This window comes from Tamandua tetradactyla, chromosome 15 (assembly GCF_023851605.1).
Source record: "Tamandua tetradactyla isolate mTamTet1 chromosome 15, mTamTet1.pri, whole genome shotgun sequence".
Classification (NCBI taxonomy): Eukaryota; Metazoa; Chordata; class Mammalia; order Pilosa; family Myrmecophagidae; genus Tamandua; species Tamandua tetradactyla.
In genome coordinates this window covers 80,980,552-81,005,917 of record NC_135341.1, presented here as the reverse complement: position 1 = coordinate 81,005,917, position 25,366 = coordinate 80,980,552, and the positions used below count along the sequence as shown (strand labels likewise).

Below are 25,366 nucleotides of genomic sequence, written 5' to 3'. Positions count from 1 at the left end.
AAATTCTAGCCCAGCCCTGTCCAACAGAAATACAATAGAAGCCACACAGGCAATTTTACATGTTCTAGTGACCGTTTAAAAAAGTAAACAGAAACACATGGAATTCATTTTACTAATATGTTTTACTTAACACAATACATCCATAATATTATCATGTTGCCATGTAATCAGTGTAAAAAATATTCATTAGATATTTCAGGTAATTTTTTTTGTACTGAGTCTTCAAAATCCATTGTGTGTTTTACACTTACAGCACATCTCAATTTGGACTAGCCACATTTCAAGGGCTCAACAGCCACATGTGGCTGGTAGCAACAATATTGGACGGTGACGTCTAGAACATTTCAGGAGGTGCAAACGTGTTGACCATAGGTTAGAACAAACTTTTGAGCAAGACACAACTGATCTTTGAAAAATTCTTGAATTGTTATTTTTATATTTTTTTAATTCTGGTAAAAAATATATCATGGGGCGGGCCGCGGTGGCTCAGCGGGCAAAGTGCTTGCCTGCTATGCCGGAGGACCTCGGTTCGATTCCCGGCCCCAGCCCATGTAACAAAAACAAAGAAACAAAATACAATAAAAAACAAGAAAATGTTTAAAGATGTTTCCCTTTCTTCCTTCCTTCCTTCCTTCTATCCTTCCTTCCTTCTCTCTGTCTTTCCTTTAAAAAAAAAAAAATATATATCATGTAAAAATATTTTTACCAGTTTTAAGTGAACAATTCTGGACATTAAGTAATTGACAGTGTTATGTACCTTTCATCACTAGCTATTTCCAGAATATTTTCATCCTCCCAAACAGAAACTCCTACCCATTAGGCAATAACTTCTGTTCCCCCAGACCCCTGGTAACCACTGATCTGCTTCTGGCCCTATGAATTAGTTTTCTTTTTATTTTTTCAAACTTTTCTTTCTTGGCTCTGCCAAACCTTAGGTAATGACTTCAGTAGCAGCTGCCTTATTGAGAAATAGCTAACAGCAGAACAGAGCCAAAATTTAGGTGAGTCAATGATTCAACAATATTCCAGATTGAAGTATATATTTATTAAGCAGAAAAACACCTTGGGAGAAGTAGATTTAAATCTACTTAAATCTACAGCATTTTATTTAAATGCTGGCACTCATCTTGTAAATCCAGGTAAATAAATAACCTCTCCTATTTTTTGCTATGGATTTTTGTTTGTTTGTTTTTCATTTTCCAGTTATCTTCCCCAATTACTAAGACTGATTTGTTTTCCTGTCTCCCCTTTATGGATTAGTTTTCAACATTTAAAAATCAGAAGATTTATCATGAAATACCTGTTTTTCTGGCTTCTCTTCTAAAACTGGAAGGTCTGGTGATACTGGCTCACATTCCCTCTTAGCAGCTGAGAAGTAGCATCATTCTTTACATGGAGCATATTTGCTAGAGTCTCGCCTACCCCTCCCAACTGAATTACATTCATGGCATTACATACTCATTTGGGAGGGTACCTACTTGACCCCTCCCCTCCAAGGCATCTGAGCTCACAATCCCCACTTTCCACAAAGGATACCAGGTCATACTTAGGATGGCCCATGAAGAATTACTGACCCTCATGCTGTTACCCACATTACAGTGGAATATGACAAGAAGCAAGAACTGAAAGATCAGAATGAATTGCATCATAGAAGAATGAATTACATCACAGAAGCATTTCTGGGTAAAAGACAAAAGAAATTCTATTGTTGAATAGGGAATATACATTGGGCAGTATTAATATGATTTTCATTATATATATTTTTTTGCTTTAGACTGTTACTTGGTGATATAAACTTCAATAGAAAGAAATTTCTAATGGTATATTTCAGAGTGCAACCATCAGCAACTGTGAAATTGTGGATGTAGACATGAAATATTTAATCCATACAGAGAAATTAAACACTAACAAACTCAATAGGACTTTTTGAAGAATTGTCAAGGATTTCCACTTGGTGATTTTCCATAGTTTAATTTGGAAAGATGTGTGGATTTTGCAAGAGTGGCTGGAAATTGTTTTTTAATACTTTAGAGTATTATCTGTAAGTAACACAAATATTGACATGCAGGTGGGATAAGCTAACGTCAAGGTGGGGGGCAGTGGCAGGGAGATGGTAGCAGTGATACACAGCTCCAGACTGTTTGGGAATTAACGGAGACTAGAGATCTGTTTCTTACCCAGCACTGTTGGAGAGTACATAAACTCAAGAAAATATCCACTTTAAAAATCTGGAAGTGAAAAAAATAAAAGTTAAAATTTCATAGAACAGAATGCATGTGGGTTCAGATACTGTAATGATATCGGAAGAATAGGAAAGGAGAATAGAAAAGCAAAAGATATTCGAGGGTAGTGGTATCTATCTGCCAGGCTATAATGAAAGTGGCCTCTGAACCATGGTCTCTGGTTCTTGTCTCTGATCTAACCTACGCTGTTTGGTCTCCAAAAATTATTATTAGGGTATGGCTTATAATGCATTAGGATTCCTAGGAGTTTTTTCCATTTGAGGACTTTTCTCATGTACCTGAAATCCTATAGCTACTCTTTATATGATTATTTCTTTGACCTTTTACTTGTTCCTCACTAACAAGGCATTGGGTCCAGAGAGAATCCTACTGCTCCTGATCCTAGAATATGGAAGAAAACTTAGAATGTAGGTCCAGTAGAGGAAACTGAGGGAGGATGCTCAGAATGGAATGACTGTTATGTAGAGAGAAATCATGGGCAACAGGGTTGAGAAGGAAACCACAGAAGTTGACTAACTGGTGGAATCCAGCTAAGGAAGATTGAATATTTCACCATTTGTGGGAAAGAAGAGCTAGTGACACACCTGATCCAGGAATGCTCACTTACCATAGCCATAATTTTGGATTAGTTCAGGGACTCTTTTTCATTGCAGAGTTCCACTTATGGCATGGGAGCACAAATCAGACCAATCCCTTTATAGATAAAAACTTTTAAAACTGAAATATACCATTAGAAATTTCTTTCTATTGAAGTTTATATCACCAAGTAACAGTCTAAAGCAAAAATATATATATAATGAAAACTGACCACAATTTCCAATTAACTTTCATAAGTCACTGGAGAGCAACTAAAAGTTGACGCTTGGAGGAAGGGAATGTCACTGGATGAGTTTCCCAATTTTTACAGCCCTTGGACCCAAGGGCAGGTCCAACTTGGTGCCATAATGAGTGCAGATGTATTGGCTTGAAGAATCAGAGAACAGAGTTTGGTGTAAACACAGAAGTCAGTAAGTGAGAGGAGAAATCCAAAAAAAAAGAGAACCAGAAAGAGCCTCCAATTTTGCACATAAATTCAGCCTAACCTCTGACTGGCCTCTACACTATGCAGGTGTGGGGCAAACTCCTACTCCAGCTGAGGCTAGAAGGACTAATAGCAACTGCCCATTGCATGGGAGACCAGAGCTGAGATTTTGCATTCATCCAAGTTAACTACGTACTAAAACAAACAAACAAAAATAACACTTTTCCGAGGAATATAACAGATCTAAAATCTCTACAATGTATTGTTCACAATATCCAGAACACATCCCAAAATTATTAGAGGTACAAAGAAATAGACAAATGTGGCCCATATCAAAATAAAAAGCAACCAATGGATAATTAGAGTGACCCATTTGGTGAAATTAGCAAAGATATTAAATTTGTAGACAAACATATTATGATTATGCTTAAGAATATAGAAGTTATTCTCATATTGAATGGACAAATAGGAAATCTCAGCAGAGAACAAACTATAAGAAATAACCATTTGGAAATTCTAGAAGCGAAAAATAAAATATTTGAAATTTAAAAACAAAATGGCCTAGTTGTACTTTAAAGCATACTGGTGATAAGAGAAGAGTTAGTGAGCAAGAAAATAGTTTAATAGTGATTACCCAATTTGAAGATGAGAGAGGAAAAAAAAGGTTCATAAAAAATTAATAGACCCTCAAGGATCTGTGGAGACGATATCAAAAGGTCTAACATACATGAAATTGGAATCATAGGAGGGAAGACAATGCAGTAGAAAAAAATGATCTGAAGAAATAATGGCTGAGATTTTTCCAAATTTTTGTGAAAAATTATATAAATTTACAGATTCAAGAAGCTCTGTAAACCACAGGCTAGATAAATACAGAGACTACATCTAGGCACATTGCAGTCAAACTGCAGACAATCAATGGTAATTTGAAAGCAATAAGAATAAAAATGTCAAGTAGTAGAACAATGTTAAAAACTATAACTGTCTTCTCTCCAGAAACAATGGAGTCCAAAAGACAGTTAAACAACAGTTTTGAAGTATTGGAAGAAAAAACAATTATCAACCAAGAATTCTATATTCACCAAAAATATCCTACAAGAATGAAAGCAAAGTAGAGGCATTCAGAAAAAAGAAATCTAAGAATTTGTTACCAGTAGAACTTCATAACCAATGTACTATAGGAACTCTTTCAAACTAAAGGGAAGTCATACCAAATAGAAATAAAGATCTCAGGAAAAAAGGAAGAACCCTAGAAATAGTAAATTTGTGGGTAAATACAAAAGATTATTTTAAATCCCTTTAAAATACATATGACTATTTAAGGCAAAGAATATTGCAAGATTCTTACATTTCATGTGAAGCAATACAATATTAACTCTGCATAGACTAAGACAATTTAAGGGCATGCATATTGTAATTGCCAGAACAACCATAAAAAAAAAATAATGTGAAGAAGTGTGTTAGTTAGATTCAGTTGTCAACTTGGCCAGGCGAACATACCTAGTTCTGTTGCTGCGGACACAAGCCAATGGTACCTGAACCTCATCTGTTGCCAATTACATCTGCAATCAGCTAGGAGGCGTGTCTGCTGCAATGAGTGATGTTTGACTTAATTGGCTTGTGTTTAAATGAGAGAACACAATGTAGCACAGCTTAAGCAGCTCGGCATTCCTCATCCCAGCACTCGCAGCTCAGCCCAGGCCTTTGGAGATGCAGAAAGAAGTCACCCCGGGGAAAGTTGTTGGAACCCAGGGGCCTGGAGAGAAGACCAGCAGAGACCATCCTGTGCCTTCCACGTAAGAAAGAACCTCAGTGGGAAGTTAGCTGCCCTTCCTCTGAAGAACCAACAAAATAAATCCCCTTTTATTAAAAGCCAATCCGGGGCTGGCCAAGGTGGCTCAGCAGGCAGGAATGCTTACCTGCAATGCCAGAGGACTCAGGTTCGATTCCCGGTGCCTGCCCATGTAAAAATAAATAAATAAATAAAAAATACGCTCAGTGGCTTTAAAAAAAAAAAAAAGAAAGAAAAAGAAAGAGGAGCTTATTAATATGTAACTGCACAGTCATTACATTAAAAAAAAAAAAAGCCAATCCATCTTTGGTGTGTTGCATTCCAGCAGCTAGCAAACCAGAACAGATTTGGTACTGGAGAGTGGGGTGCTGCTGCAGTTTGCAAATACCAGATATGTTGGAACAGTTTTTGGATGGCTAAAGGGAAGATTTTGGAGGAACCGTGAAGAGAATGATGGAGAAGTCCTGGAGGGTTTGAAGAGACTGTTGGTGTAAATGGAACTACTACCAGCCTTGACAAAGGAGGACACAAAAGGGAAAAAATTGGAGTTTGCAGAGTGAGAACCATGGAAGCTCGGGTCTGAAGCCAAGAAACCTTGGCCAGGAGAGTGGACCCACCCATATACAGGGAGAGGGTGAGTTTATCCTGAAGGGCAAGGTTGAGTCTCCCCTCTCATTGCAATGGAATAGTTGTGCAGCCTCAGGCCTTGGAAAAGGTATAGCATGCTCCTTGGGGGACTGGGAGAGCCTGGCTGCCACCATGTGGAGGGGTTAAGCGTGTGCCCCAGAAATGGCAGAGAGCCCAGGGGTGGCCCTGATGCCTGGAGAGAGTGGAGCCAAGAGGTGGTCTCCTCAGTATTCCACAAGGTTAATTTGGAAAGAGGCGGGCCACTGCATAGGCCTTTGGAAGGGGTGGGACTGCCACTTTCTAAAGCCGAAGGATAAATGACTTTCGGACTTTGAGATCCCACGGTGCTTGCCCTGCAGGTTTTACATCTGTTTCTTCCAATTTCTCCCTATGGAAATGACAATCTTTATCCTGTGAATGTCCTCCTTTGCATCTTGGCACCAGACAACTTGTTTTGAGATTCACAGATCCACAGCAAGAACAGAATTTTTTGCATCTGTTTAAGGTGATGCTTGAAATTGCCAAGTTGACAAGGGGTGGACATGTGTTAGTTAGATTCAGTTGTCAACTTGGCCAGGTGAGCATACCTAGTTCTGTTGCTGCGGACACAAGCCAATGGTACCTGAACCTCATCTGTTGCCAATTACATCTGCAGTCAGCTAGGAGGCTGTCTGCTGCAATGAGTGATGTTTGACTTAATTGGCTTGTGCTTAAATGAGAGAACGCAATGTAGCACAGCTTAAGCAGCTCGGCATTCCTCATCTCTGCACTCGCAGCTCAGCCCAGGCCTTTGGAGATGCAGAAAGAAGTCACCCCGGGGAAAGTTGTTGGAACCCAGGGGCCTGGAAAGAAGACCAGCAGAGACCATCCTGTGCCTTCCACGTAAGAAAGAACCTCAGTGGAAAGTTAGCTGCTTTTCCTCTGAAGAACTAACAAAATAAATCCCCTTTTATTAAAAGCCAATCCGTCTCTGGTGTGTTGCATTCTGGCAGCTAGCAAACCAAAACAAGAAGGATAGCTAAGAAATCAATTAATAAATTAAAGTATAATTCCAAAAAATATTTAACTAAAAAAAGAAGCAGGAAAGAATTAAGAGAGAAATAAACTAAAACAGATGGGAGAAACAAACTAAATGGTAAAATGATGGATCTAACCCAACTATTTCAATCACTATAGTAAATGTTAATGGACTAAACATTCCAAATAAAGGCAGAGATTGTTGAAATGCACTTAAACAAAAAAGCAAGACCCAACTATACACTATCTATAAGAGACACACTTTAAATAGAAAGACAAATAGATTTAACGTAAAAATATAGTAAAAGATATACTATATAAACAATAAAAATATAAAAGACTATATTGCTATCAGGATAAGAAATAGTATCATAAATAATCATAATGATTATCATAATGATAAAGACTCAATTTTTAGGAAGACATATCAATCATAAATATGTATGCACCTAAAATAGAGCTTCATTATATATGAAGTAAAAATTAACATAAATAAAAGGAGAAATAGACATCTATAATCATAGTTGGAGATTTTGACAAACCTCTTTCAAAAAGTAATAAAACAACTCCACAAAAAATCAGCAAGGACAAAGATGATCTGCACAACCCTATCAAACATTTTGACCTAATATTTGTAAAACACTACATCAAAAACTGTTTCTTTGAGTCTCTTAAGTTCTTGTTGAAGGGGAATGAAAGCTCTCCCTGTCATCTTGTATTTGATAAATCATATTGTTTTTATGCTTAGTAGTAAACCATTCAGTCATTAGTATGGGCTGGAAGGGGAACTGATGAGAGGAACATTAGTAAGCCCTCTGAAAACAGCTAACTAAATCAGTTAATATATGTAAGACCTTAGAAAATTTCCTGGCCTTTAGAAAGCTCTGTACTAAGCTTGGCTAATGTAGTTATGGCTACCTGGAAGTACTAGAGAGAAAAGGAGAACTGGCATTTGGATAACAGTGTGGAGGATGTCCTGTAGACTGGATTATAAGAATTATTACTCTTGATTAGGGAGAGAATGCAAGGCCATGCAGGTGTCACAAGGCGACTAGCTCCAAAATAAAACACCTCTGGGCTGCTAAGGAGCTACAGGAATGTGTAGGTTGCAGGCAGTTCTGGCTCTTGCTGCTTCTGAGAAGCTGACTGCTAGTTTCCCCCTCTCAGGAGAGCCGTCTGAGAAATACTTGGGGTGACATAGATTTTGTTTGTTTGTTTTACTTCTTTGGTTTTGTGCTGCTGTGTGCGGTTGGGATGCTGAGAGAGGAGAGGGTGAAGGAGGCAGCCAGAGGGAACATAGGGAAAGCTGCTGGAAGCCAGCTTCTGCTTTATTCCCGCCATGGCTTAGGGCACATAGGGTCTATCCCCATGGTGAGGCTCAGACTTGCAGCCCAGAGTCCTCAGTGGTTAAGATAAGAATCCTGTGCTTGGGAGGAGCTGGGGAAACAGGTGGGGATTGCTTCCCTTGGAGAGTCACCATACAGATCCTGATTGCTTCCCCCAGTCAAAGCACAGTCTCTGAGTCCCATATTCATTCACACATTCTTCACCTGAAGAACCAACGAGGCCATTGGCCTGTGAACTGAACATGCTGTGTCAGAACACGTTATTCAATGTAGCCACTGTTATGATTGCGGGAAGGGGCCAGTCTGGAAACAAAGGACTTGGAATGACTCCTGAAATAATAGGCTCCTTTGGCCATGCTGGATCCTGGGGGCAAGCAAAGGTGGCCTGCTGGGAGCCCAAGGGAGGTAACCACTCTGGAGAAGGGAAGTCTTTTCCAGCCCTTCCGAGAGTGAAGTCCTGTAAGTGCTCTTCCCCCTTTCTCTGCAGATGCCTGTAAACCCATGAAACATGTGCCCATGCCCAACTAAGGCCCAGTGTCAGGCTGAAAGGAAAACAAAAAATTCCTACCAGGGTGTCCGGGAGCACTACCACGGGGCAACATGAGTATCGGAGCAGCTGGCCCATTTTCCAGATGGAAAGTGGCACTACCACGAGGATCAGCATGAAGCCAACGAATGCAAACAGGGCCAGGGCCAGGGGGAGGGTCTCTCCTGGAAACAAAAAGATAAGAAACAGGATTATAATGAAGATAGAATCTCTAATCCTGGGCCTCCCTCAGTTTCCTGGAGTTGTCTCTGCACATCGGCCAAGGCAGCAGATGCCGATATCCTGAGACAACAGGTATACCCTGTTGACTGAATTACCACCATTAAAACCACTTTTCTAGAATCCAGATTCAGGCATAGTTTCGAATGTCCCAGAAAAGATTACTATCATTTTCTTAGGAAAGGAAAAGGGTGGAGCATCACATATTTGGCACTAGCCATGTTAGCACATACCTTGACACCACTGCCAAGAGGGTGGCACAGTGCCAGGCCCTGGGCAGGATGGGGAACTGGGGGGTGGAACGAGAATAGCACAGAGGGGAGATGGCGATAACTGAAAACAAAGTATGCTTCACAATTTGCTCTTGGCATTGATTAGGACTATAGAAGAAAATACCAAGTTCATAAAACAGTCACATAATATATCAAACACCTATTACGTGTGCTACAGCTACTAAATCCCACAGGCATTGTGCTAAGGGCTGGGCGTGCATTCCTTGTTCTTCACAACACTGATGAGTGTCCTGCTTTCATAAATGAGGAAATGGATGCTCAGAATGGCTAAGTGGATTACCTAAGGTCACTAAGGTAGGGCTGACTCAAAGTCCATGGTCATTCTATAAATATGTGGAGCAGACAGTGCCAATCTGAGCATCTGGATACTGGGAGCAGGGGAGGGAGGAGAGAATGGGTTATTTTCTTATCTCTCTGTTTTATGTAACCTCAGACAATTTATTTAACCTCCCTGGGCAGGGACTGCTCATTGGTGATGTGAAGGGGTGGCAGAGCCAATGAAGTAGGGAAGCTGGTGAACTCACACACGATATGTTGGCCCAATGCTTTTGGAAACTGGCAGCACACACATCAAGAGATGCAAAACATGTTCATAGCATTTCATTTTTTTAAAATTATGTAGCTCCATATGTATTATCATGAATATCTGGCCTTCTTCTCTGTCCAACATGGCACGCATACACCCCACACCACCCTATAAGTGTGCTTTGATTTCTTTTCTTCATAGCAGGTACCATCAAGGGGAACTATCTCATTGGTAACTTGTTTATTGTCTCCCTAGCTAGAGGGTAAGCTCTATGAGGGCAGAAACTTTGTTCTCTACTATGTCTCAGTGCCTAGGCCAGCACCTGGCAGATAGTCAAGGTTAAATAAATATTCATTGAATGAATGAATGAGTGAATGAAAATCGTCTTCAAAAACAAATTGAAATTATCCAAAATGGGGATGATCTAAATACCCCCAAAATAGGGGATGATTTAAAATATTTGGAACATTAGCATGGTAGGCTAGTAATTTAGCTATTTAAATGAGAATTAGGATATTAGCAAGTTTGCTCATTAAAGCATATATCCAGTACATCCAGTGACAAAACACCAGGAAGCACTGAGTCTACCTATTAATAGGGAGATGGCTGCCAGTATTTTGGAGCATTCTCTATTGGCTTATTTTTCATCTTAAAAAAAATTATGTAGATCCATATGTATTGTCATGAAAAGATGTCCATAATATACTACTAAGTGAAGACAAGCAAGTAGCAGAACAGTGAGTACATAGAATGCCATTTGTGCGCGTGAGTACTGGTATTGTATTAGACAATGGCTTTAAGATTAAATCTCAAACTGTTCCCAAAGGAAATCTCCTGAGTGGTGTGGAGAAGGATGGAAAAAGTTTACCTCTTACTCTATTACTGTGTCTTGTTTGAAACTTTTAACACACTTGATTTATTATGATTTTTAAAGTCGTATAAAATGGTCATCAGAAAATCTAAATGGAAAATTGTATGGATTTGGTGTGAAAAGGCAGGTACAGAGTTTATGTACAAGCCAACTGCAACATGTGCCTACCCATGGGCAGTGACTGAAGGATATCATCCCTTTAGAGAGCAAATTGGAAACAGCAATCAAAATTCAAATGCATTTTTATCCAGGGCATGGACAAATGAGTGAAAAATAAAGGTAATAAAGAAATAAATAATGGAGGGGATCAAGGGTAAAATATTGGGTAGATTGAAATACTGGTGGTCAGCGAGAGGGAGGGCTAAGGGGTATGGGATGTATGAGTATTTTCTTTTTTATTCCTTTTTCTGGAATGATGCAAATATTCTAAAAATAACCATGGCGATGAAAACAACATGTATAGACTGTACGTGTATGAAAATTTCTCAATAAAAATATACATGCAAAAAATTCAAATGCACATCTCTTTGGCCAAGCAATTCTACTTCCAGGAATCTGTCTTTCAAATACACATGCATATGCAACGTGTCCTATATACATGCTAATTAATTGGAGCATTAGATGTAATACCAAATTTTGGGAAAAAATGAAATGCCCATTAAACAAATTAAACCAATTAAGCAATGGAATACTAGATAGCTATAAAGAAGGATGAACAAGTTCTTTTTATATAAATATGGAAAGATTGTCAAGATATATTAAGTACAGAACAGTGTCATCATTTGTGCTAAAAGAAGGGATATATATATAAATGGTATTCTCATTTACTTCTATTATGTCTTAGGAAGTCTTTACAAGGATATACAAGAAGCTAGTTCCTATAAGGAAGTGGGAATTAGATACATGGAGAAGGGGAGTAGAAAGAGAGTTTTCAGTGTATATGTTATACTTTTTTTGAGCCATACAAATATACTAAATGTTTGAAATAATAATAATTTAAGAGACTAAAAAGTTATACACAAAAATGTAACTTAGTGAGTTTGAATGTCAGGATCATGAGGTATGAGTGTTTTGTTTTATTTCTTTTCAAAAAGGTTTTTAAATATTGTAGGTTTCTCAACCATTAAAAACTCAAAGGAAAAGCTAAGTCAAATGAGAAGATTCCATAGACTTTATTTACATAAGGTTCCTGCCAGGTGAAAAAAGCTACGATATAGCACGTGGTGCCTCCTTACAGAGTTTGATCTCAGACACCCCTGGCTGTCTGTTCTGCAGCCCACCCCATGCCCCGACTGAGCCATGGGCAGTTACGACCTGGTAAGCCAGTCCTGGGCCAAGGCCCCCCAAAACTTTCAGGAGGAGAGTATTCCAGGCAGCTGCTCAAGCGACCCCACGCCCGTCAGCCCCAGGGTGAACTCCTGCCTCAGTGGAAATTAGGGTGAAGAACTTTCCCCCCACTGAGGGAATCCACCCAGCCCAGCAGGCAGCTCTGTGACACTTGGAACCAGTGGAACCCAGGAGGCAGGCAAGCGTTCCACCAAGGGGGGTGCCAGCTGTGCGGGGTTCCAGGGAATGGGCCATGCTTACCTTGCACCTCCACACATTGTGCCTGGCTGAACGCACTGTACCTCCCGATGATCTTCACAAATGTCTGCGCCTTCACACAGTAGGCGGCCCCTGGCTCCATGGTCTCCAGGTGCACAGGAGTGCCTCTGCTCCTCACCACTTTGACGTGTTCCTTTAGGAGACCAGAAACCACAGTTACACCCTGAGGGTGGTAGGACAGCAAAGGGTACGAGGTGCCAAGAGCCAGGAAGCCAAAGTGCAGACTCTTCCCGCCAGGATGCATTCAGGAACATTCCTTCTCATTCATTCATTCATGTGTATTTATTGAGCATCTACCATCTGCTAGGTACCATTCTAGAAATAGGGGCAGCACTGAACGAAAGTGACAATATCCCTGCTCTCATGGAGCTTAAGCAAAGGACACAGACAATATATAAATACATGTCAGGTGGTGACAAGAGCGATGAAGAAACATGTAGTGGGGCAAGGGGATAGAGAGGGAGGAGGGGGCACCATTTTAGACTGGGTTAGGGAAGGCCTCTCTGATAGTGTAACATTTGTGCAGAGACCTGAAGGTCAAAAATCTAAGGGGCTTGGCATGGCCGCTGCTGTCAGGGGAAATTAGTGCACAGGAGCATTGGAGCTGGTGGGCAATACCTCTTTACTCAGCCATCCATCCACCCATCTGTCCATCCTTCTGCCTTCCCCACCCACCCACTCCCACCTCACCCCAAGGCCTGTGCGCTGCATCTGATCTTGTAGAGGCTTGTCTGGGCCAAGCCCAGGTGACTCAGGTACCTGCTCCTCTCTCGGCACGGGCTGTGCCAGTTACAAAGGGTGAGAAATGGGGTCTAATCCAAAGAAACTGAAGAGCTGCAGGCCTCCTCCCTCCCCCCATGCCCAGGCCCTGACCTGGCCCCTATACCAGTCCCCAGCGAGGGCACATCCTATCCTACCACCCAGCTGTGATCCAGCCGGAAGACAACAAATGGGTAAACAACGGAAATCCATGTCACTGCCTGCCCTGCTGTCTACACGCTGTTCAGGGATCATAACCCCCACCCCCACCCCAAGGCCCTGTAGAGTGGATGGTGGAGCATGAGCTCTGCCTCCCAGAATCTGCTGCTCGATCAGGGGTACCCAATCAGGGGCCAGCAGCAACCTGCAACCCATGAGGCTTGACCTCATGAGGTGAGCAGGACCTGTCAGGTTCCTCTCCCAGGGATTGGGCCTTGAGAAACTGAATATTGGACTAAAAGCAGGAACAAAGGGGAAAGGACACAATGAGGGGGAGTCAGACCTAAGAGGTGTTGGGGGGCCAGGCAAGGTGTAGTCAGAGGCACGTGCAGTCATGCATGGTAAAGGGGCAGAGCCTGTGAGTGAGCTGGGGGTGGGCCACAGAGAGGGTGCAATGGAGGGGAGCGAGGATACCAAGGGGAGGTGCCTGCTTGTACAAGCTCCATTCGTAGATGTCCTGACAGCCCCTCATTGCTCCATATAAATCCTTATGATGAAGCCTATTTTTCCTTATGCTAATTGGAGTGGGCCTCTAGTGCCTGTCACCCAGTCAGCTTGGACAGGGATCCACAGCCTGACTGTCCCCATGTTTCTACTCGAGTTCCACCCTTCCTGCTGCTGCTGTTGTCTGGATGCTCCCTCTGTGAGAGCTGAGCTCCCAGCCCACCCCAGCTCACAGGAGGAGGGCACATCTCAGGGGCATTGTGGGTGGCACACCCCTTCATAATTAAACAGGTTGATTCATGAGCCAGCTCGAAGCTGCCTGCTTACAACTTCTGCACCCTGCCCAGAGACACACCTCAAGAGACCTGTGCCAGACTCGCATGCTTTTGCAATCGTCCAGTTGATCTGGAACAACTTGGCCTGCTACCCCTAAACATGCCAAAGGAGAGTGACTGAGGAGGCCAGCTGGAGAGGAGGAAGAAATACATTGAAGTGGGGGGTATGTCTGACTAGGTTAAAGCAAAGGCACAGACCCACAGCAGATCCGGCCTGAAAAAGCTTCCTGCCAAGGCCCGAGATGGACCAAGGCAGTTGGAAAGAAGAAGCTGCTGGGATGGTTAGCATTCTTCTCATCTCTCCTTCCCAGACCTCCTCATCCTCAGGCCACTCTGAACAGGGAGCATGGCGGCAAAGGGCCGGCTTTCCCCAGCCACCCCCCAGGGGTTTGTGCCTCTGCCTCCAAGACGACAGAGAAACAGAAGCCTGGCTCAGAGGCCAAGGCCGCAGGTCTCACCTTGGCACCAGGCTCATTCCTCCAGTAGGCCACGTGGAATGCACAGTAAGGCCCCAGGTCTTCCAGCTCAATCACCAGGTGGAAACCGTCCTTGGTGACGGCCATCTTGGGGGGGGTGAGGATGGCTGTTGACAAGACAAGGGAGGAATCAGAGCCAGCCACAGACGGGCTGGTTGTCCTGGCCCAGTGACCGAGGGAGGGGCTCCACAGCAGCATGTGGCAGGATGCACACAAATGCTCGCCTGGACTCAGCTGGCACTCAGTTAAAAGCATTTTTATGTTCTTTCCCCAAGAGACACATACACAGAAAATATTCAGTTAAAATTCTCTTTCAGTTTTAAAATTTTAAATCCCTGCTCCTGTTTTCACTTTTTCAGTAGAACTTGCTCCTACCTTGGCTTGCCTAAGTGATCAAGTGCTGCTTCTTACTGCTTGGCAAACACCTGTGTAGATAGATCTGAATCTCTACTGAGCACAGTTCTGGCACAGTCTCTGCCCCTTGGGAATGAACACACCTGGAGGGGGCATGTGCTTGCCTGTATCCCATGTAGATGAGTGACATGTACCAGCTGCTGATGGCTTCCAAAACTCAGTGCACCTGCAACTTCTGAATCCTTTGGCCACGCTATTCTCAGCCCAAGGAGTCTCCATCTCATATCTTGACTGGGCCAATGGCAAGCCAGGGTTTTACAAATTCCAATAATCAACTCCAGAAATTACAGCACAAGCACAGATGCCACCTCTCACCCTGCCGGATCCCAAACAGAGAGGCCAGCAATCCCCCTGGACACATTCGCATCAGCAGGCCAAGGGCAGAAGGCTCACACCTGCATCCTCCACTTCCTTGTTGCTGCTGATGGATCCAGATGGGCCACCCTGGACTGTTAGCCATGGCTTCAGAGGCAGGGTGGGTGTACTCTGGACTTTGAACCCAGCCCATGTCCTGGGTTCAAAGGACATGCAGGGAAAAGGCATCTCCTAGAGAGAGTTTTCAGAGAACATGACCTGTTCCTCTCATCCACCTCATCAGGGGAAGGATCTAGAGCTTCTCTAGGTATTTGAAAAGCTCTCTAGGTATTTGAAAAGCTGCCTGGATAGGGGACAGGAAGACTTGAGAAGTCAGGGGCCATCTGTGCAAAATATCCAGTCAGAGACTTCACATAACCACACAGCACCAGGGGAACTACCTCTGAAATATCTCCCTAAAGAAAAGACCTGTTTGCGTCCTCCATTTTTAAGTTAAACATAATTGAATTGGGCCATCTTTATTGAAAGCAGAATTAGAGAAAATGACCTAACACTTCAGAGGAGGATATTTTTGGCAGTGTTGGAGTAGAATCCTCAGATTATTGAGTACACAACTATGTGCCAGGCTCTGTCCCACCCACTACATATACTCCTCTCATTTAATCCTCAGTAATCTAAATGCTGTTCCTGTTGTACAGATGACATAACTGAGCCTGAGAGAGGTTAGGTGACTTCTCCAGAGTCACACAGCTCATGACCAGAATTTGAGCCCACGTCTTTCTATGTTCCTAGCCTCCCCTATGATTGGGTATATAGCTTCTTCACTGGTGGCTCTCAAGGCCTATTGCACATGAGACTAACCTGGGGAGATTTTTCTACTCCCACCCCCAGTGAATAGGCCCTACACAGATCATTTCAAAGAGATTCTGTAGGACTGGACCCCAAACATCAGTGGTTTAAATCTCCTCCTGCAGTTGCAGTGTACTCTTGAGGTTAAGAACCTCTGCTCCTTACATGGCTTCCCTTTAAGAGTAGGAGATGCTTTTCAGGAAAGCCTAACACCAAGATTCTTCATATGCCTGGGGGAAAGTCTGGGTGGTCTTTTCCAAAGGCAAATGAAGAGACTTCATGCCCTCCGAGGTCATGCTTCCACCGCCGCCCCGGTGCCAGCCTCCTGCACAGAGAATGCACAGGACTGCATCTTCCCCTTTCGGATGCAGGACTGAGACTCCTGTTTCCCAGCTACTCTCACAGCCAGACCTTTTCCTATTTACACTGTCTTCTGAAGCACCAATTGTTACTGCACACCCCCACCCACATAGTTTTGTAAGTGCTCCCTTATCTCCATCTGACCGATGCCTTCCTTTCGAACAACAGAGGCCAGCTCCCAGAGATGTCTTGGCAGGGGCTCTGTGTTCCCAGGAGCCAGAGGGAGGAGGCACTGGATGCTCCTGGGCTCTGCGGGCAGAGCTGTGGTGCCCTCCAGTGCCCTTACCGCCCCCAGTAACTGCATCCTCCCAGCACCTGGAAAAGGAGGCTCAGGCAGAGGAGCCCCTGCTCTGCACTCAAAATTCCTTTAATGGTATCCAAGCCTATTTGGCCCTATTCCTGTCTCCCACACATCTCTCCTCTGCCCTCAGGCTCTCAACTCCAGGCATCTCTAAGCAAATAATATTAATAACAATAATATCTACCAATTGTTGAGTTATCACCTCATATAATCCTCACAGCCACCACAGGGACAGGACTGTGGCCCCTCTTGCAGAGGAGAAGCCTAGACCCAGCTAGCAGGTGGCTGAGCTGGGATTTGAACCAGGTCTTCTTGACTCTAGAGGTGCCAACTTCCCCTGCAAGTCCACCTTTCCCTTAGCCCCCTTCCAGCTTTGGCCTTACTCGCCTTCTAAGCCCCTCCTGATTTCCATCCAATCTCATATATTCCTCAGTAACCTTTGGCTCATCCATTACTGCAGACGCTACCCCAAACCTTCCTCTGCCCTCACAGCAGAGGATCTTTTCCCACCCCATCCAGAAAACAGAGACCACCACGACCCTCCCCTTGCCTTTCCTGCAGCAAACTGGCCACATTCTCACCTATGCCTGTCTCAGAGGAGGATCGGCCACTTCCCACCTCCACTCAATCCTCCACCCCACCAGCCTGACCACTGCCCTTCACCCACCACAGTTCCAGGGAACCACTTTTTCAAGGGCCCATCCGGAAGCAGCCTTCAGGCCCTTCCAGCTCTTTAATCTCCCTTCCACATCCTTCAACCTGCCCAGCCTCCTGCAGGTGACTTCACTTCTTCCCACTTTTGAAACCCTGGGATTTTCTAGGACCCTGTTCTGGGTCCTCTTTGCCCCCATGTCTTGTTTCTGGACAACCTCATCTGCTCCCAAACCTTCAGCTATTAACCTCGTGTGGTATGAGGCTGGCCTTGACCTCTCTGATCCCAGGGTCTGATTTCCTGCTGCCAATCAGACATCCACAGTACAACAGCACCACACAGGCCCCTCGGTCTCAAAGAGCCTGAGGCCAGGGGTCTCATCTCTTCCCCAAGACCACTCCCTCCCATTGGATCCTCCACCTTGGATGCCACTGTCACCAACCCCAGTTGGAAGCTGGGCACCATCCCTGCCTCTCCCTGCTCCTTCCTCCAGCAACTGTTCTCCAAGCTCAGCCCTTTCTTACTCAGCCATGTCTCTTGAATTCGTCTTGAACTCATGCTCTGCCATATTCTGCTACCTATATTGATCCTTCCCTTACTTCTTTCTCAATCATTTTCTAGATGCTGTTGCAATAGAAAACATATTTATCTCCCAACGGCCAAAGAAGGGCAGATGTTTCTGGTGGTTCTGTTAAGTGTGTGAATCCTTTTGCACAAAGAAAGAGGCAGCTCATCCAGGCAGTAAATGTGGGGTTAACAAGGACTCCAGATGGAGGCCAGGAGAAGAGGTGCTGAAGTACTACCAGGGTAGAAAAGGCAGTCCTAGCCCCATCTCCTGCCAGGTCCCCAAGGTCAGCCTCCCCACCCTCTGCAGACCATGACAGAGACAGTCAGAAACGACTTTCAAAGTGAAAGGATGTGAGAGAGAGGGCATGTTGGGAAGAAGTTGGCAGGTTTTTAAATGCACAAGTTGGGATTGTTTGTTTCTGCAGTGCTCTGGCTTTGCACGACTGTTAGTTCGGGTGAGTGTGGCTTCCCGAAGGAGAGGCTGGTAGGGGACAGGGGAGTAACGAGAGAAGTGCCTTACTTGAGTTTCGGTTAAAGGGCTTCTCCAGAGTGCTCCAGGCTGAAGTCCATGAGCCCAGGCTGGCCCTGACACGCAGCTTGTACTGCACAGAGGCAGTGATGTCATCGGTGATATCGCACTCGGAGTCTTTGGTGAGTGAGCACCAGCTGCTGGGGATCCAGATGTGGCTCTTGTACAGGCTCTCGTACTCCCTGGCCAAAGAGAGGAGCACAGAGCACCACGTCACCTCCATTTCTGCAGCCTCAGCAATAGCTGCAAGGAACTGCCCTTGTTCTTCCAATTTTTATGGGCCAGCAAATCAAGAATTTGCTCCACACCCCCAGTTTTCCATGTTCCTCCCTCAGCAACCATCCATTTCCTCTCATTCCTTTTATCAACAGACAAGGGAAAGCTAGTCATAAACTCAAACTATCCATAAATTCAATCTAGGCTCGGGATCATTCCTTGCCCTGCTGAGATCTCCTGAGGGGTCGCCTAGCTCCCCCTCCTGCTGTTCCTCGAAACATTCCTCATTCAGCAAATGAGGACATTCCTCTCCTTAATTGCTTCTCTCTTCCCCATGGCCTAGTGGATTCAATGGCTTCCTCTCCTATCCTTCTCCTAAGTACGGTGTTCCCACATGCTGGCCTCCTTGCAGTTCCCACTGCCGGCCAAGTTCCTTTTGCCTTAGGACCTCTGCCCTAGCTGGTCACTCTCTCTCAATGCTCTGCCCCCTCTGTTCACATGCCTGGCTTCCCCTGTCCTCCAGATACCCTTAAATATCACATAATAGAGAACTGACCACCCAGTTCTCTATTATGTCACCACTTTAGTTTCCTCCTAGCACTGAGTACTATCTGAAATTACCTATATCTGTGCTGCCCCAAAGACTTTTCCATGATGATGGAAATACTCTGTTTTAGTGTTGTCATAACTGTGCTTCCAGGAACCAACCGCTGTCTAAGGAAGAAAAAGTATTTTTTTAAAAACTCACCCCTGGTACTCAACAGTATAATAGATTGGTTCTTCAAGCACAGTCAGTGGGCTCCAAGTGAAGAGATGCTTCATGTTGATTGAGTGTACAGAGAGGTTCTGAGGGGCAGGCAGAACGGCCACTCTATCTGAGATGGAGAGGGAGACAGACGGGCTGACAGATGGGTTCGTGCTGGGAGCTACTGCCACTTCAAATTAGTGTCTAATGAAAGGCCTCACATGTTGGTGAACCAGAAACAATTCTAATTCCATCACACTTAAATTAAGGCTAAGATTTTGTGATTATCTTTATTGTAATTCTGCCATTGATGATAAAACAATAGCACATTAATATTAATAACAGTAATAGCAAATATTTGTTAATCACCTACCATGTTCTATTGAGGCCATGTGCTAAATGGTTACATGGTTATCTTACAGTAATACAATCCTTCTGGAAGATAAGGACCTTAGTCTCTGATCAGACCAATAAAGAAACTGAGGCACACTGTTTATAAATCTTATGAAAGACTGACCTGGATCACCCCTGTTTATGTAACGACAAGCTAGTGGCAAAACCTAAGCCACCCACTCCTGCATGACAAACTCATGCAGGCTCCTGCCAGCTTCACATCACCTCTCTTTGCTTCCACTGCCATCCTCGGATACCAAAACACATCCCTTCCATCCCCCAACAAGGCTGAGTGGCAGCTGGGAAGTGATGAGAAGGAACCAAGTGAGTTCTGAGACTCTAGGAAAAGAGCAGATCCCTGAGTCAGTCTGGACACAAGCAACTGCCTGCACAGGGATCTACTGCACACAGGGGTCTACGACTTGCACCACAAATGAAAGCAGCCTGTGAAGCTGCACCTGCACTCTCAAGGGCTTTGTGCAACCTCTGGGCTCATCCTTGAGCAGTCTGGTCCCTCTGCTCTGGTCCCTCTCCTCCCTCTTTCACACGCTGCTCTTCTAATGCCCCACACCTGCCTCTCTTTGCTGTTACCGTTGCAACGATAACATCGACAGCACTGTGTGTTGCGAAGCTGGGGCCCTAGTTGGAGACTTTTCATCTCTGTACCTGTCTCCAGATTAGCACCTGCTGCTCGTTATCAGGCACCCTGACCACAAAGGAATGCAGGGCTGCCAGGGACACCCAGCCTGGTTGCCCTGCCTCTTCTCTAGTGTAAGACCCTGGTGACACACCTCCATCTCACCCTCAGCATCCGCAGGCCTCCCCTGAGAGGAAACATCTGGGGTACCCATAAGGAAAACTTCCTGTTCTCCCCAAGGCCTAGACTCACACTCATCCAAAAGATGGAAAGGAAAAGGGCTGGGTGTGGATTGGGGTGGCACAGTGGGGTGGTGGGGCTCGGTCCTCTCTGACATTCTTCCTCTGGGAAAGTTTACAAAACATTTCTTTCCACCAGCTATTTAGGGAAAATAACAGGATTAAAACATGAGGGATTCTAGCTCCTGACCAGATACCCAGCCCAGTCAAGGAATGCGAGGCAGTCAGCCCAACCCCTTCCCAGATTCCATCCTCCTCAGCCAAGAATCTTGAATCCTCTGACTTTCTCTCCTGGCTCACTCCATACCTAGTTACGTCCTTATTGTCCCCTTTTCCTTTCCCATAGGCTGAGAAAGCTGCTCCAGTCAATCCCTGGTCCCTTCCTCCCCCACCCCCAGTCCACCCATCACCAAACACCAAAGATGTCTCTTTCCATGTAGGTCTAGGTGCCAACCTCAGTTTCATATCTCCAACTGCTTTCCTTGGCTCCCCTTCTCCTGAGTGGATCCTGGAACAAGGACACTGCCTGCTGTCCCTCCGCAAGTTCTTCTTGTGCCCCGCCCATTCATTGCAAATTGACCCCTAAATTTTCAACTTCTGTGGCTTGCTCCCTCCTCCCCAGGAGGTTGCAACCCTACTGGCTCTGCATTCCACTTCAGTTATTTAATTCATGACTCGGAGGGCTGCAATGAGTATCCTCAAAACCTTGCATAGAAAATGATAGGCACAAATTAGGTGCTCCTCTTCCCTAAATCCTACGGAAGAAACTTTAGTGCCATTCTACCTCTCCCACACTTCCCCAAGAGTGTAATGAACCAGGGCTGCTGGCTCCAGCCTGTTACTGTGAGGGGTTCTACACTATTGGAGCTGGGCAGCAACTAGGGAAGTAGGGCAGGATGGAGAGCATTCCAAAAGTACACTGAGGCTGTTACGGGGACGGCAAGCAGTCCAGCAGAACAAGGTCAGTTGAGAGGACCGAAGACGCTCTCAAGAGCCAGCACCAGGAGCCTCCTCCAGCCTCCAGCTGGAGTCCTTGAAAACCACAGAAAATAGGTCATCTAAATAATTTCATAACCATTAAAGAAATTAAATTCACAATTAAAAAGCTCCTGAAAAACAAGTCTCCAGGTCCAGATGGTTTCACTGGAGAATTCTACCAGACATTTAAAAAGTAATTAACACCAATTTATACAGCCTCTTGCTGATAATAGAAAAGAAATTTATTTTGAGGCCAATATTACTCTGATACCAAAATCGAACAAAGATAGCACAAAAAAATTAAACTACAGACTAATGTATCTCATGAACTTAGATGCAAAAATCTTTAACAAAATAGTAGGAAACCAAATCCAATAATGTATAAGAGTAATTTAAAAAAAAAGAGTAATTATACACCATGACCAAGTGGGATTTATTTCAGCTATGCAAGGCTGGTTTAATAATGGAAAATCAATTAATGTAATCCACCATTTCAACAAGCTAAAGAAGAAAAATCATATGATCATATTCACACAGAATAAGCATTTGACAAAATCCAACACTCTCTTATGATAAAATCCTTTATCAAGTTAAGTATAGAGAGGAATTACCTCAATGTGATAAAAAGCATCTACAAAAATCCTACAACTAACATCATACTTAATGTTTAAAAATGGAATGCTTTCTCCCTAAGATGAGGAGTAAGACAAGGATGTCCTCTTTTACTACTCTTACTTAACATGTACTAGAAGTTATAGTGACTGCAATAAGGCAAGAAAAAGAAGTAAAGCTATACAGATTGGAAAGGAAGAAATAAAATGTCTCTATTTTACACATGACAGGATTTGTCTCTGTAGAAAATATCAAGGAACCTACCAACAAAACAAAAACCTCCTAAAACTATTGACTTCAGTAAGAGCACAGGACACAAATATTAAAAATTAATTGTATTTCTATATATTAATAATTAAAAATTAAACTAAAATGCAATATCATTTATACCCATTCAGAAAATGAAATATTTATATCTAAATCCAGTAACACATATATGGGACTTGTGTGCTGAAAACTACTCAATGCTGACGAAAAAAATCAAAGACGATCTAATAAATGGAGAGACTTAATACATTCATGGATTGGGTTATAAAGATGTCAAGTGCCCCCAAATTGATAGACAGAGTTAATATAATTCCTTTCAAAATCCCAGTAAGGGTTTTGTAGATATAAACGAAGGTTTTAATAAAATGTATATGAAAAGGCAAAGGAGTTAGAACAGCTAAAACAATTTTGAAAAAGAAGAATAATATGTGAGGAATCAGTCTACCCAATTTCAAGATTTATAATATTGGCAAAAGCACTGACACATTAGATTAATGGATCATTCTAGAGATCCCAGTAATATACCCACACAAATATGCTCAACAGCTTTTTGACAAAGGTGTAAAAGCATCTCAGTGGAGGAAAGACAGCTTTTTCAACAAATAATACTGGAGCAACTGGACATCCATAGGCAAAAAATTAACCTTAACCTAAACCTCACACCTTATACAAATAATCAAAATGAATCACAGGCTTAAAGTAAACTGTGTAACTATAAAACTTTTAGAAAAAAACATAGGAGAAAATCTTCAGGACTAGGCAAATTCTTAGACCCGACACTAAAAGCAAGATTCACAAGAGGAAACTTTGTAAGCTGGACTTCACGAAAATTAAAACTTTTGCTCTGTGAAAGACTCTGTTAAGTGGATGAAAAATCAGGCTGCAAACTCGGAGAAAATTTTGCAACCGATGTATCTGAGAAAGAGATAGTATCTAGAATATATAAAGAACTCTCAAAACTCAGCAGTACAAGAGCTAAAAATCCAATTAGAAAATGGACAAAAGACCTGCTGAAGAAGGACATAAAGGTGGAAAATAACCACATGAAAAAAAAAAAAGTTCAACATCATTAGCTATTAGAGAAAGGCAAATTAAAATCTCAAGACAGCAGTACACACCCCTCAGGATGCTGGCAAGTACGGGAAGAAGCTGGATCACTTACACACTGCTGATGGAAATATAACATGGTACAGCCACTCGGGAAAACAATCTGGCAGTTACTTGTAAAATTATACATGTATTTTACCATTGGGCCCAACAATTGCTCTCTTAGGCATTTCTCCCAAAGAAATGAAAGTTTATATCACACAAAGCCTGCATACAAATGTTCATAGCTGCAAAACTGGAATCAACCCAGATGTTTGTTCTTCAACAGGTGAATGGTTAAACAAACTATGGTATATCTACACCATATATGTGGTATATCCACACCATGGAATCCTGCTCAGCAATAAAAAGGAACACACAAGAACTTGGATAAATCTCTAGGGAATTATGCTGAGTGAAGAAAGCCAATCCCCAAAGGCTACACATAACATATAATACATTTGAAATGTCAAAAAATTCAGAAATGGAGAACAGATTATTGGTTGCCAGGGTTTGGGAGTCAGGGGTGGGTAACAGGGGAGAGGTAGGTGTGGTTATAAAAAGTCAAGCGGCTGGAGATCATTACGGTGCTGGAATTGCTGAGTATTTTGACTATGGTGGAGGATACATGAGCCTATACACACACACACACACAGTTGTACTCACACACACTCATGTGAGTATAAGTAAAACCGGGGACATTTCAGGTGGGTGGATTGTATCTTATGTCCCATCTTTTGTTGGCTATATCACGTTAATGCAATAATTTGCACTTTGTGACTCTCCCACCTGTGGAAAAGTTCCAAATCTAGCTTCATTATGTGCAAAAGTCCTCACTCAGTCTCACCTCTGTATTAGAATAAAAGTGCTTCTTTCTTTTTGAGCCTTACAGGCAACATCTCCAATGCTCCTGTGCTATTTTTTTACAGATATTCTAAATGTCTTAATTGTTTTGCTCATGATTATGTAGCACACACATTGGGTATGAGATGGGTCATTTTATGGGGTTACACAGGGGATCCATTGTATGCTAGGATGTGAAAAAGGAAAGGACTCTTGTATTTTCTGCTCAGACCGCAAAGGAAAGTGACTTTGTCCATCCACAAAATGTTTTTGAAACTTTCCAATTGCTAGAGAAGGCTATTTGTGGTCCTAAAAACACAACTAAAGGGGGAGACAGAACTTTGTTATCTACACAACAATCATGTTAACAGGTAATGTCGTCTGTCAGCCAGGAGCAATGTGTATTGAAGTCAAACTTCTGGAGGAACCAGATAATGAAGACTCTACACGATGTAAATTACAAATACAAAAGCGAAAAAAAAAAAAAAGTCAAGGAGAATGGGGAAAGCAAGCTCAAAGTGTGAACAGGAGAAGACACACTGATCACAGCAAGGAGGATGCAGAATCTGGAGGAATTCTTCCCTCGGCCACACTGGTTGGGGATCCTCACCAAAGCTTAAGAGAAATACTGGAACCTGCTGTATTATCCTTTGGTTCTTCATGAATATCTGTGTTTTTGTTTCTACAAAACAGAGTGAGTGTATGATCACTCTCACTCTGGAGGGCTGACTCAGGTGTCTCACCAAGGCCCGTGGGATGGAGTCTCCATTGGTGTTTCTAATAGAGACCTCAGCTGAGTGACCATGACCTGACTTAGGATTCTGGTACTCGGTGTGGGCAAAACTAACCAACCAAGATCTTTTACAGAGAGCTGTGTTCACATGCTCTCTCCCTCTCTTTTTCTTTCTCTTGATATGTCAGTTTTCTATTGCTGCTGTAACAAATTACCACAAATTCAGTGGCTTAAAACAACAGAAATGTATTATCTTACAGTTCTGTAGGTCAGAAGCCCAACAGGGGTCT

General features: G+C 43.3%; 1 protein-coding gene and 1 long non-coding RNA gene across 4 annotated transcripts in view; one reads left to right on the top strand and one right to left on the bottom strand.

The window, feature by feature from the left end:
- Nucleotides 1–25,366, bottom strand: part of IL20RB (interleukin 20 receptor subunit beta) — a 36,465-nt gene that overhangs the window by 8,032 nt on the left and 3,067 nt on the right. Inside the window, exons 2-7 of one of the 3 annotated variants that reach the window (XM_077130216.1) lie at nucleotides 19,292–19,418; nucleotides 18,319–18,509; nucleotides 14,323–14,447; nucleotides 12,090–12,240; nucleotides 8,615–8,757; nucleotides 5,184–5,220 (exon numbers count right to left, since the gene is read on the bottom strand). In XM_077130216.1, the coding sequence (XP_076986331.1) occupies nucleotides 5,184–5,220; nucleotides 8,615–8,757; nucleotides 12,090–12,240; nucleotides 14,323–14,447; nucleotides 18,319–18,509; nucleotides 19,292–19,418 (774 nt within the window). The remainder of the gene's footprint in view (nucleotides 1–5,183; nucleotides 5,221–8,614; nucleotides 8,758–12,089; nucleotides 12,241–14,322; nucleotides 14,448–18,318; nucleotides 18,510–19,291; nucleotides 19,419–25,366) is intronic. The other 2 variants (XM_077130218.1, XM_077130217.1) reach the window with 2 other exon arrangements.
- Nucleotides 1,307–8,935, top strand: LOC143657633 (uncharacterized). The gene is made up of 2 exons (XR_013162933.1): nucleotides 1,307–1,683; nucleotides 8,534–8,935. It is a non-coding gene; the product is annotated as an uncharacterized LOC143657633 (long non-coding RNA).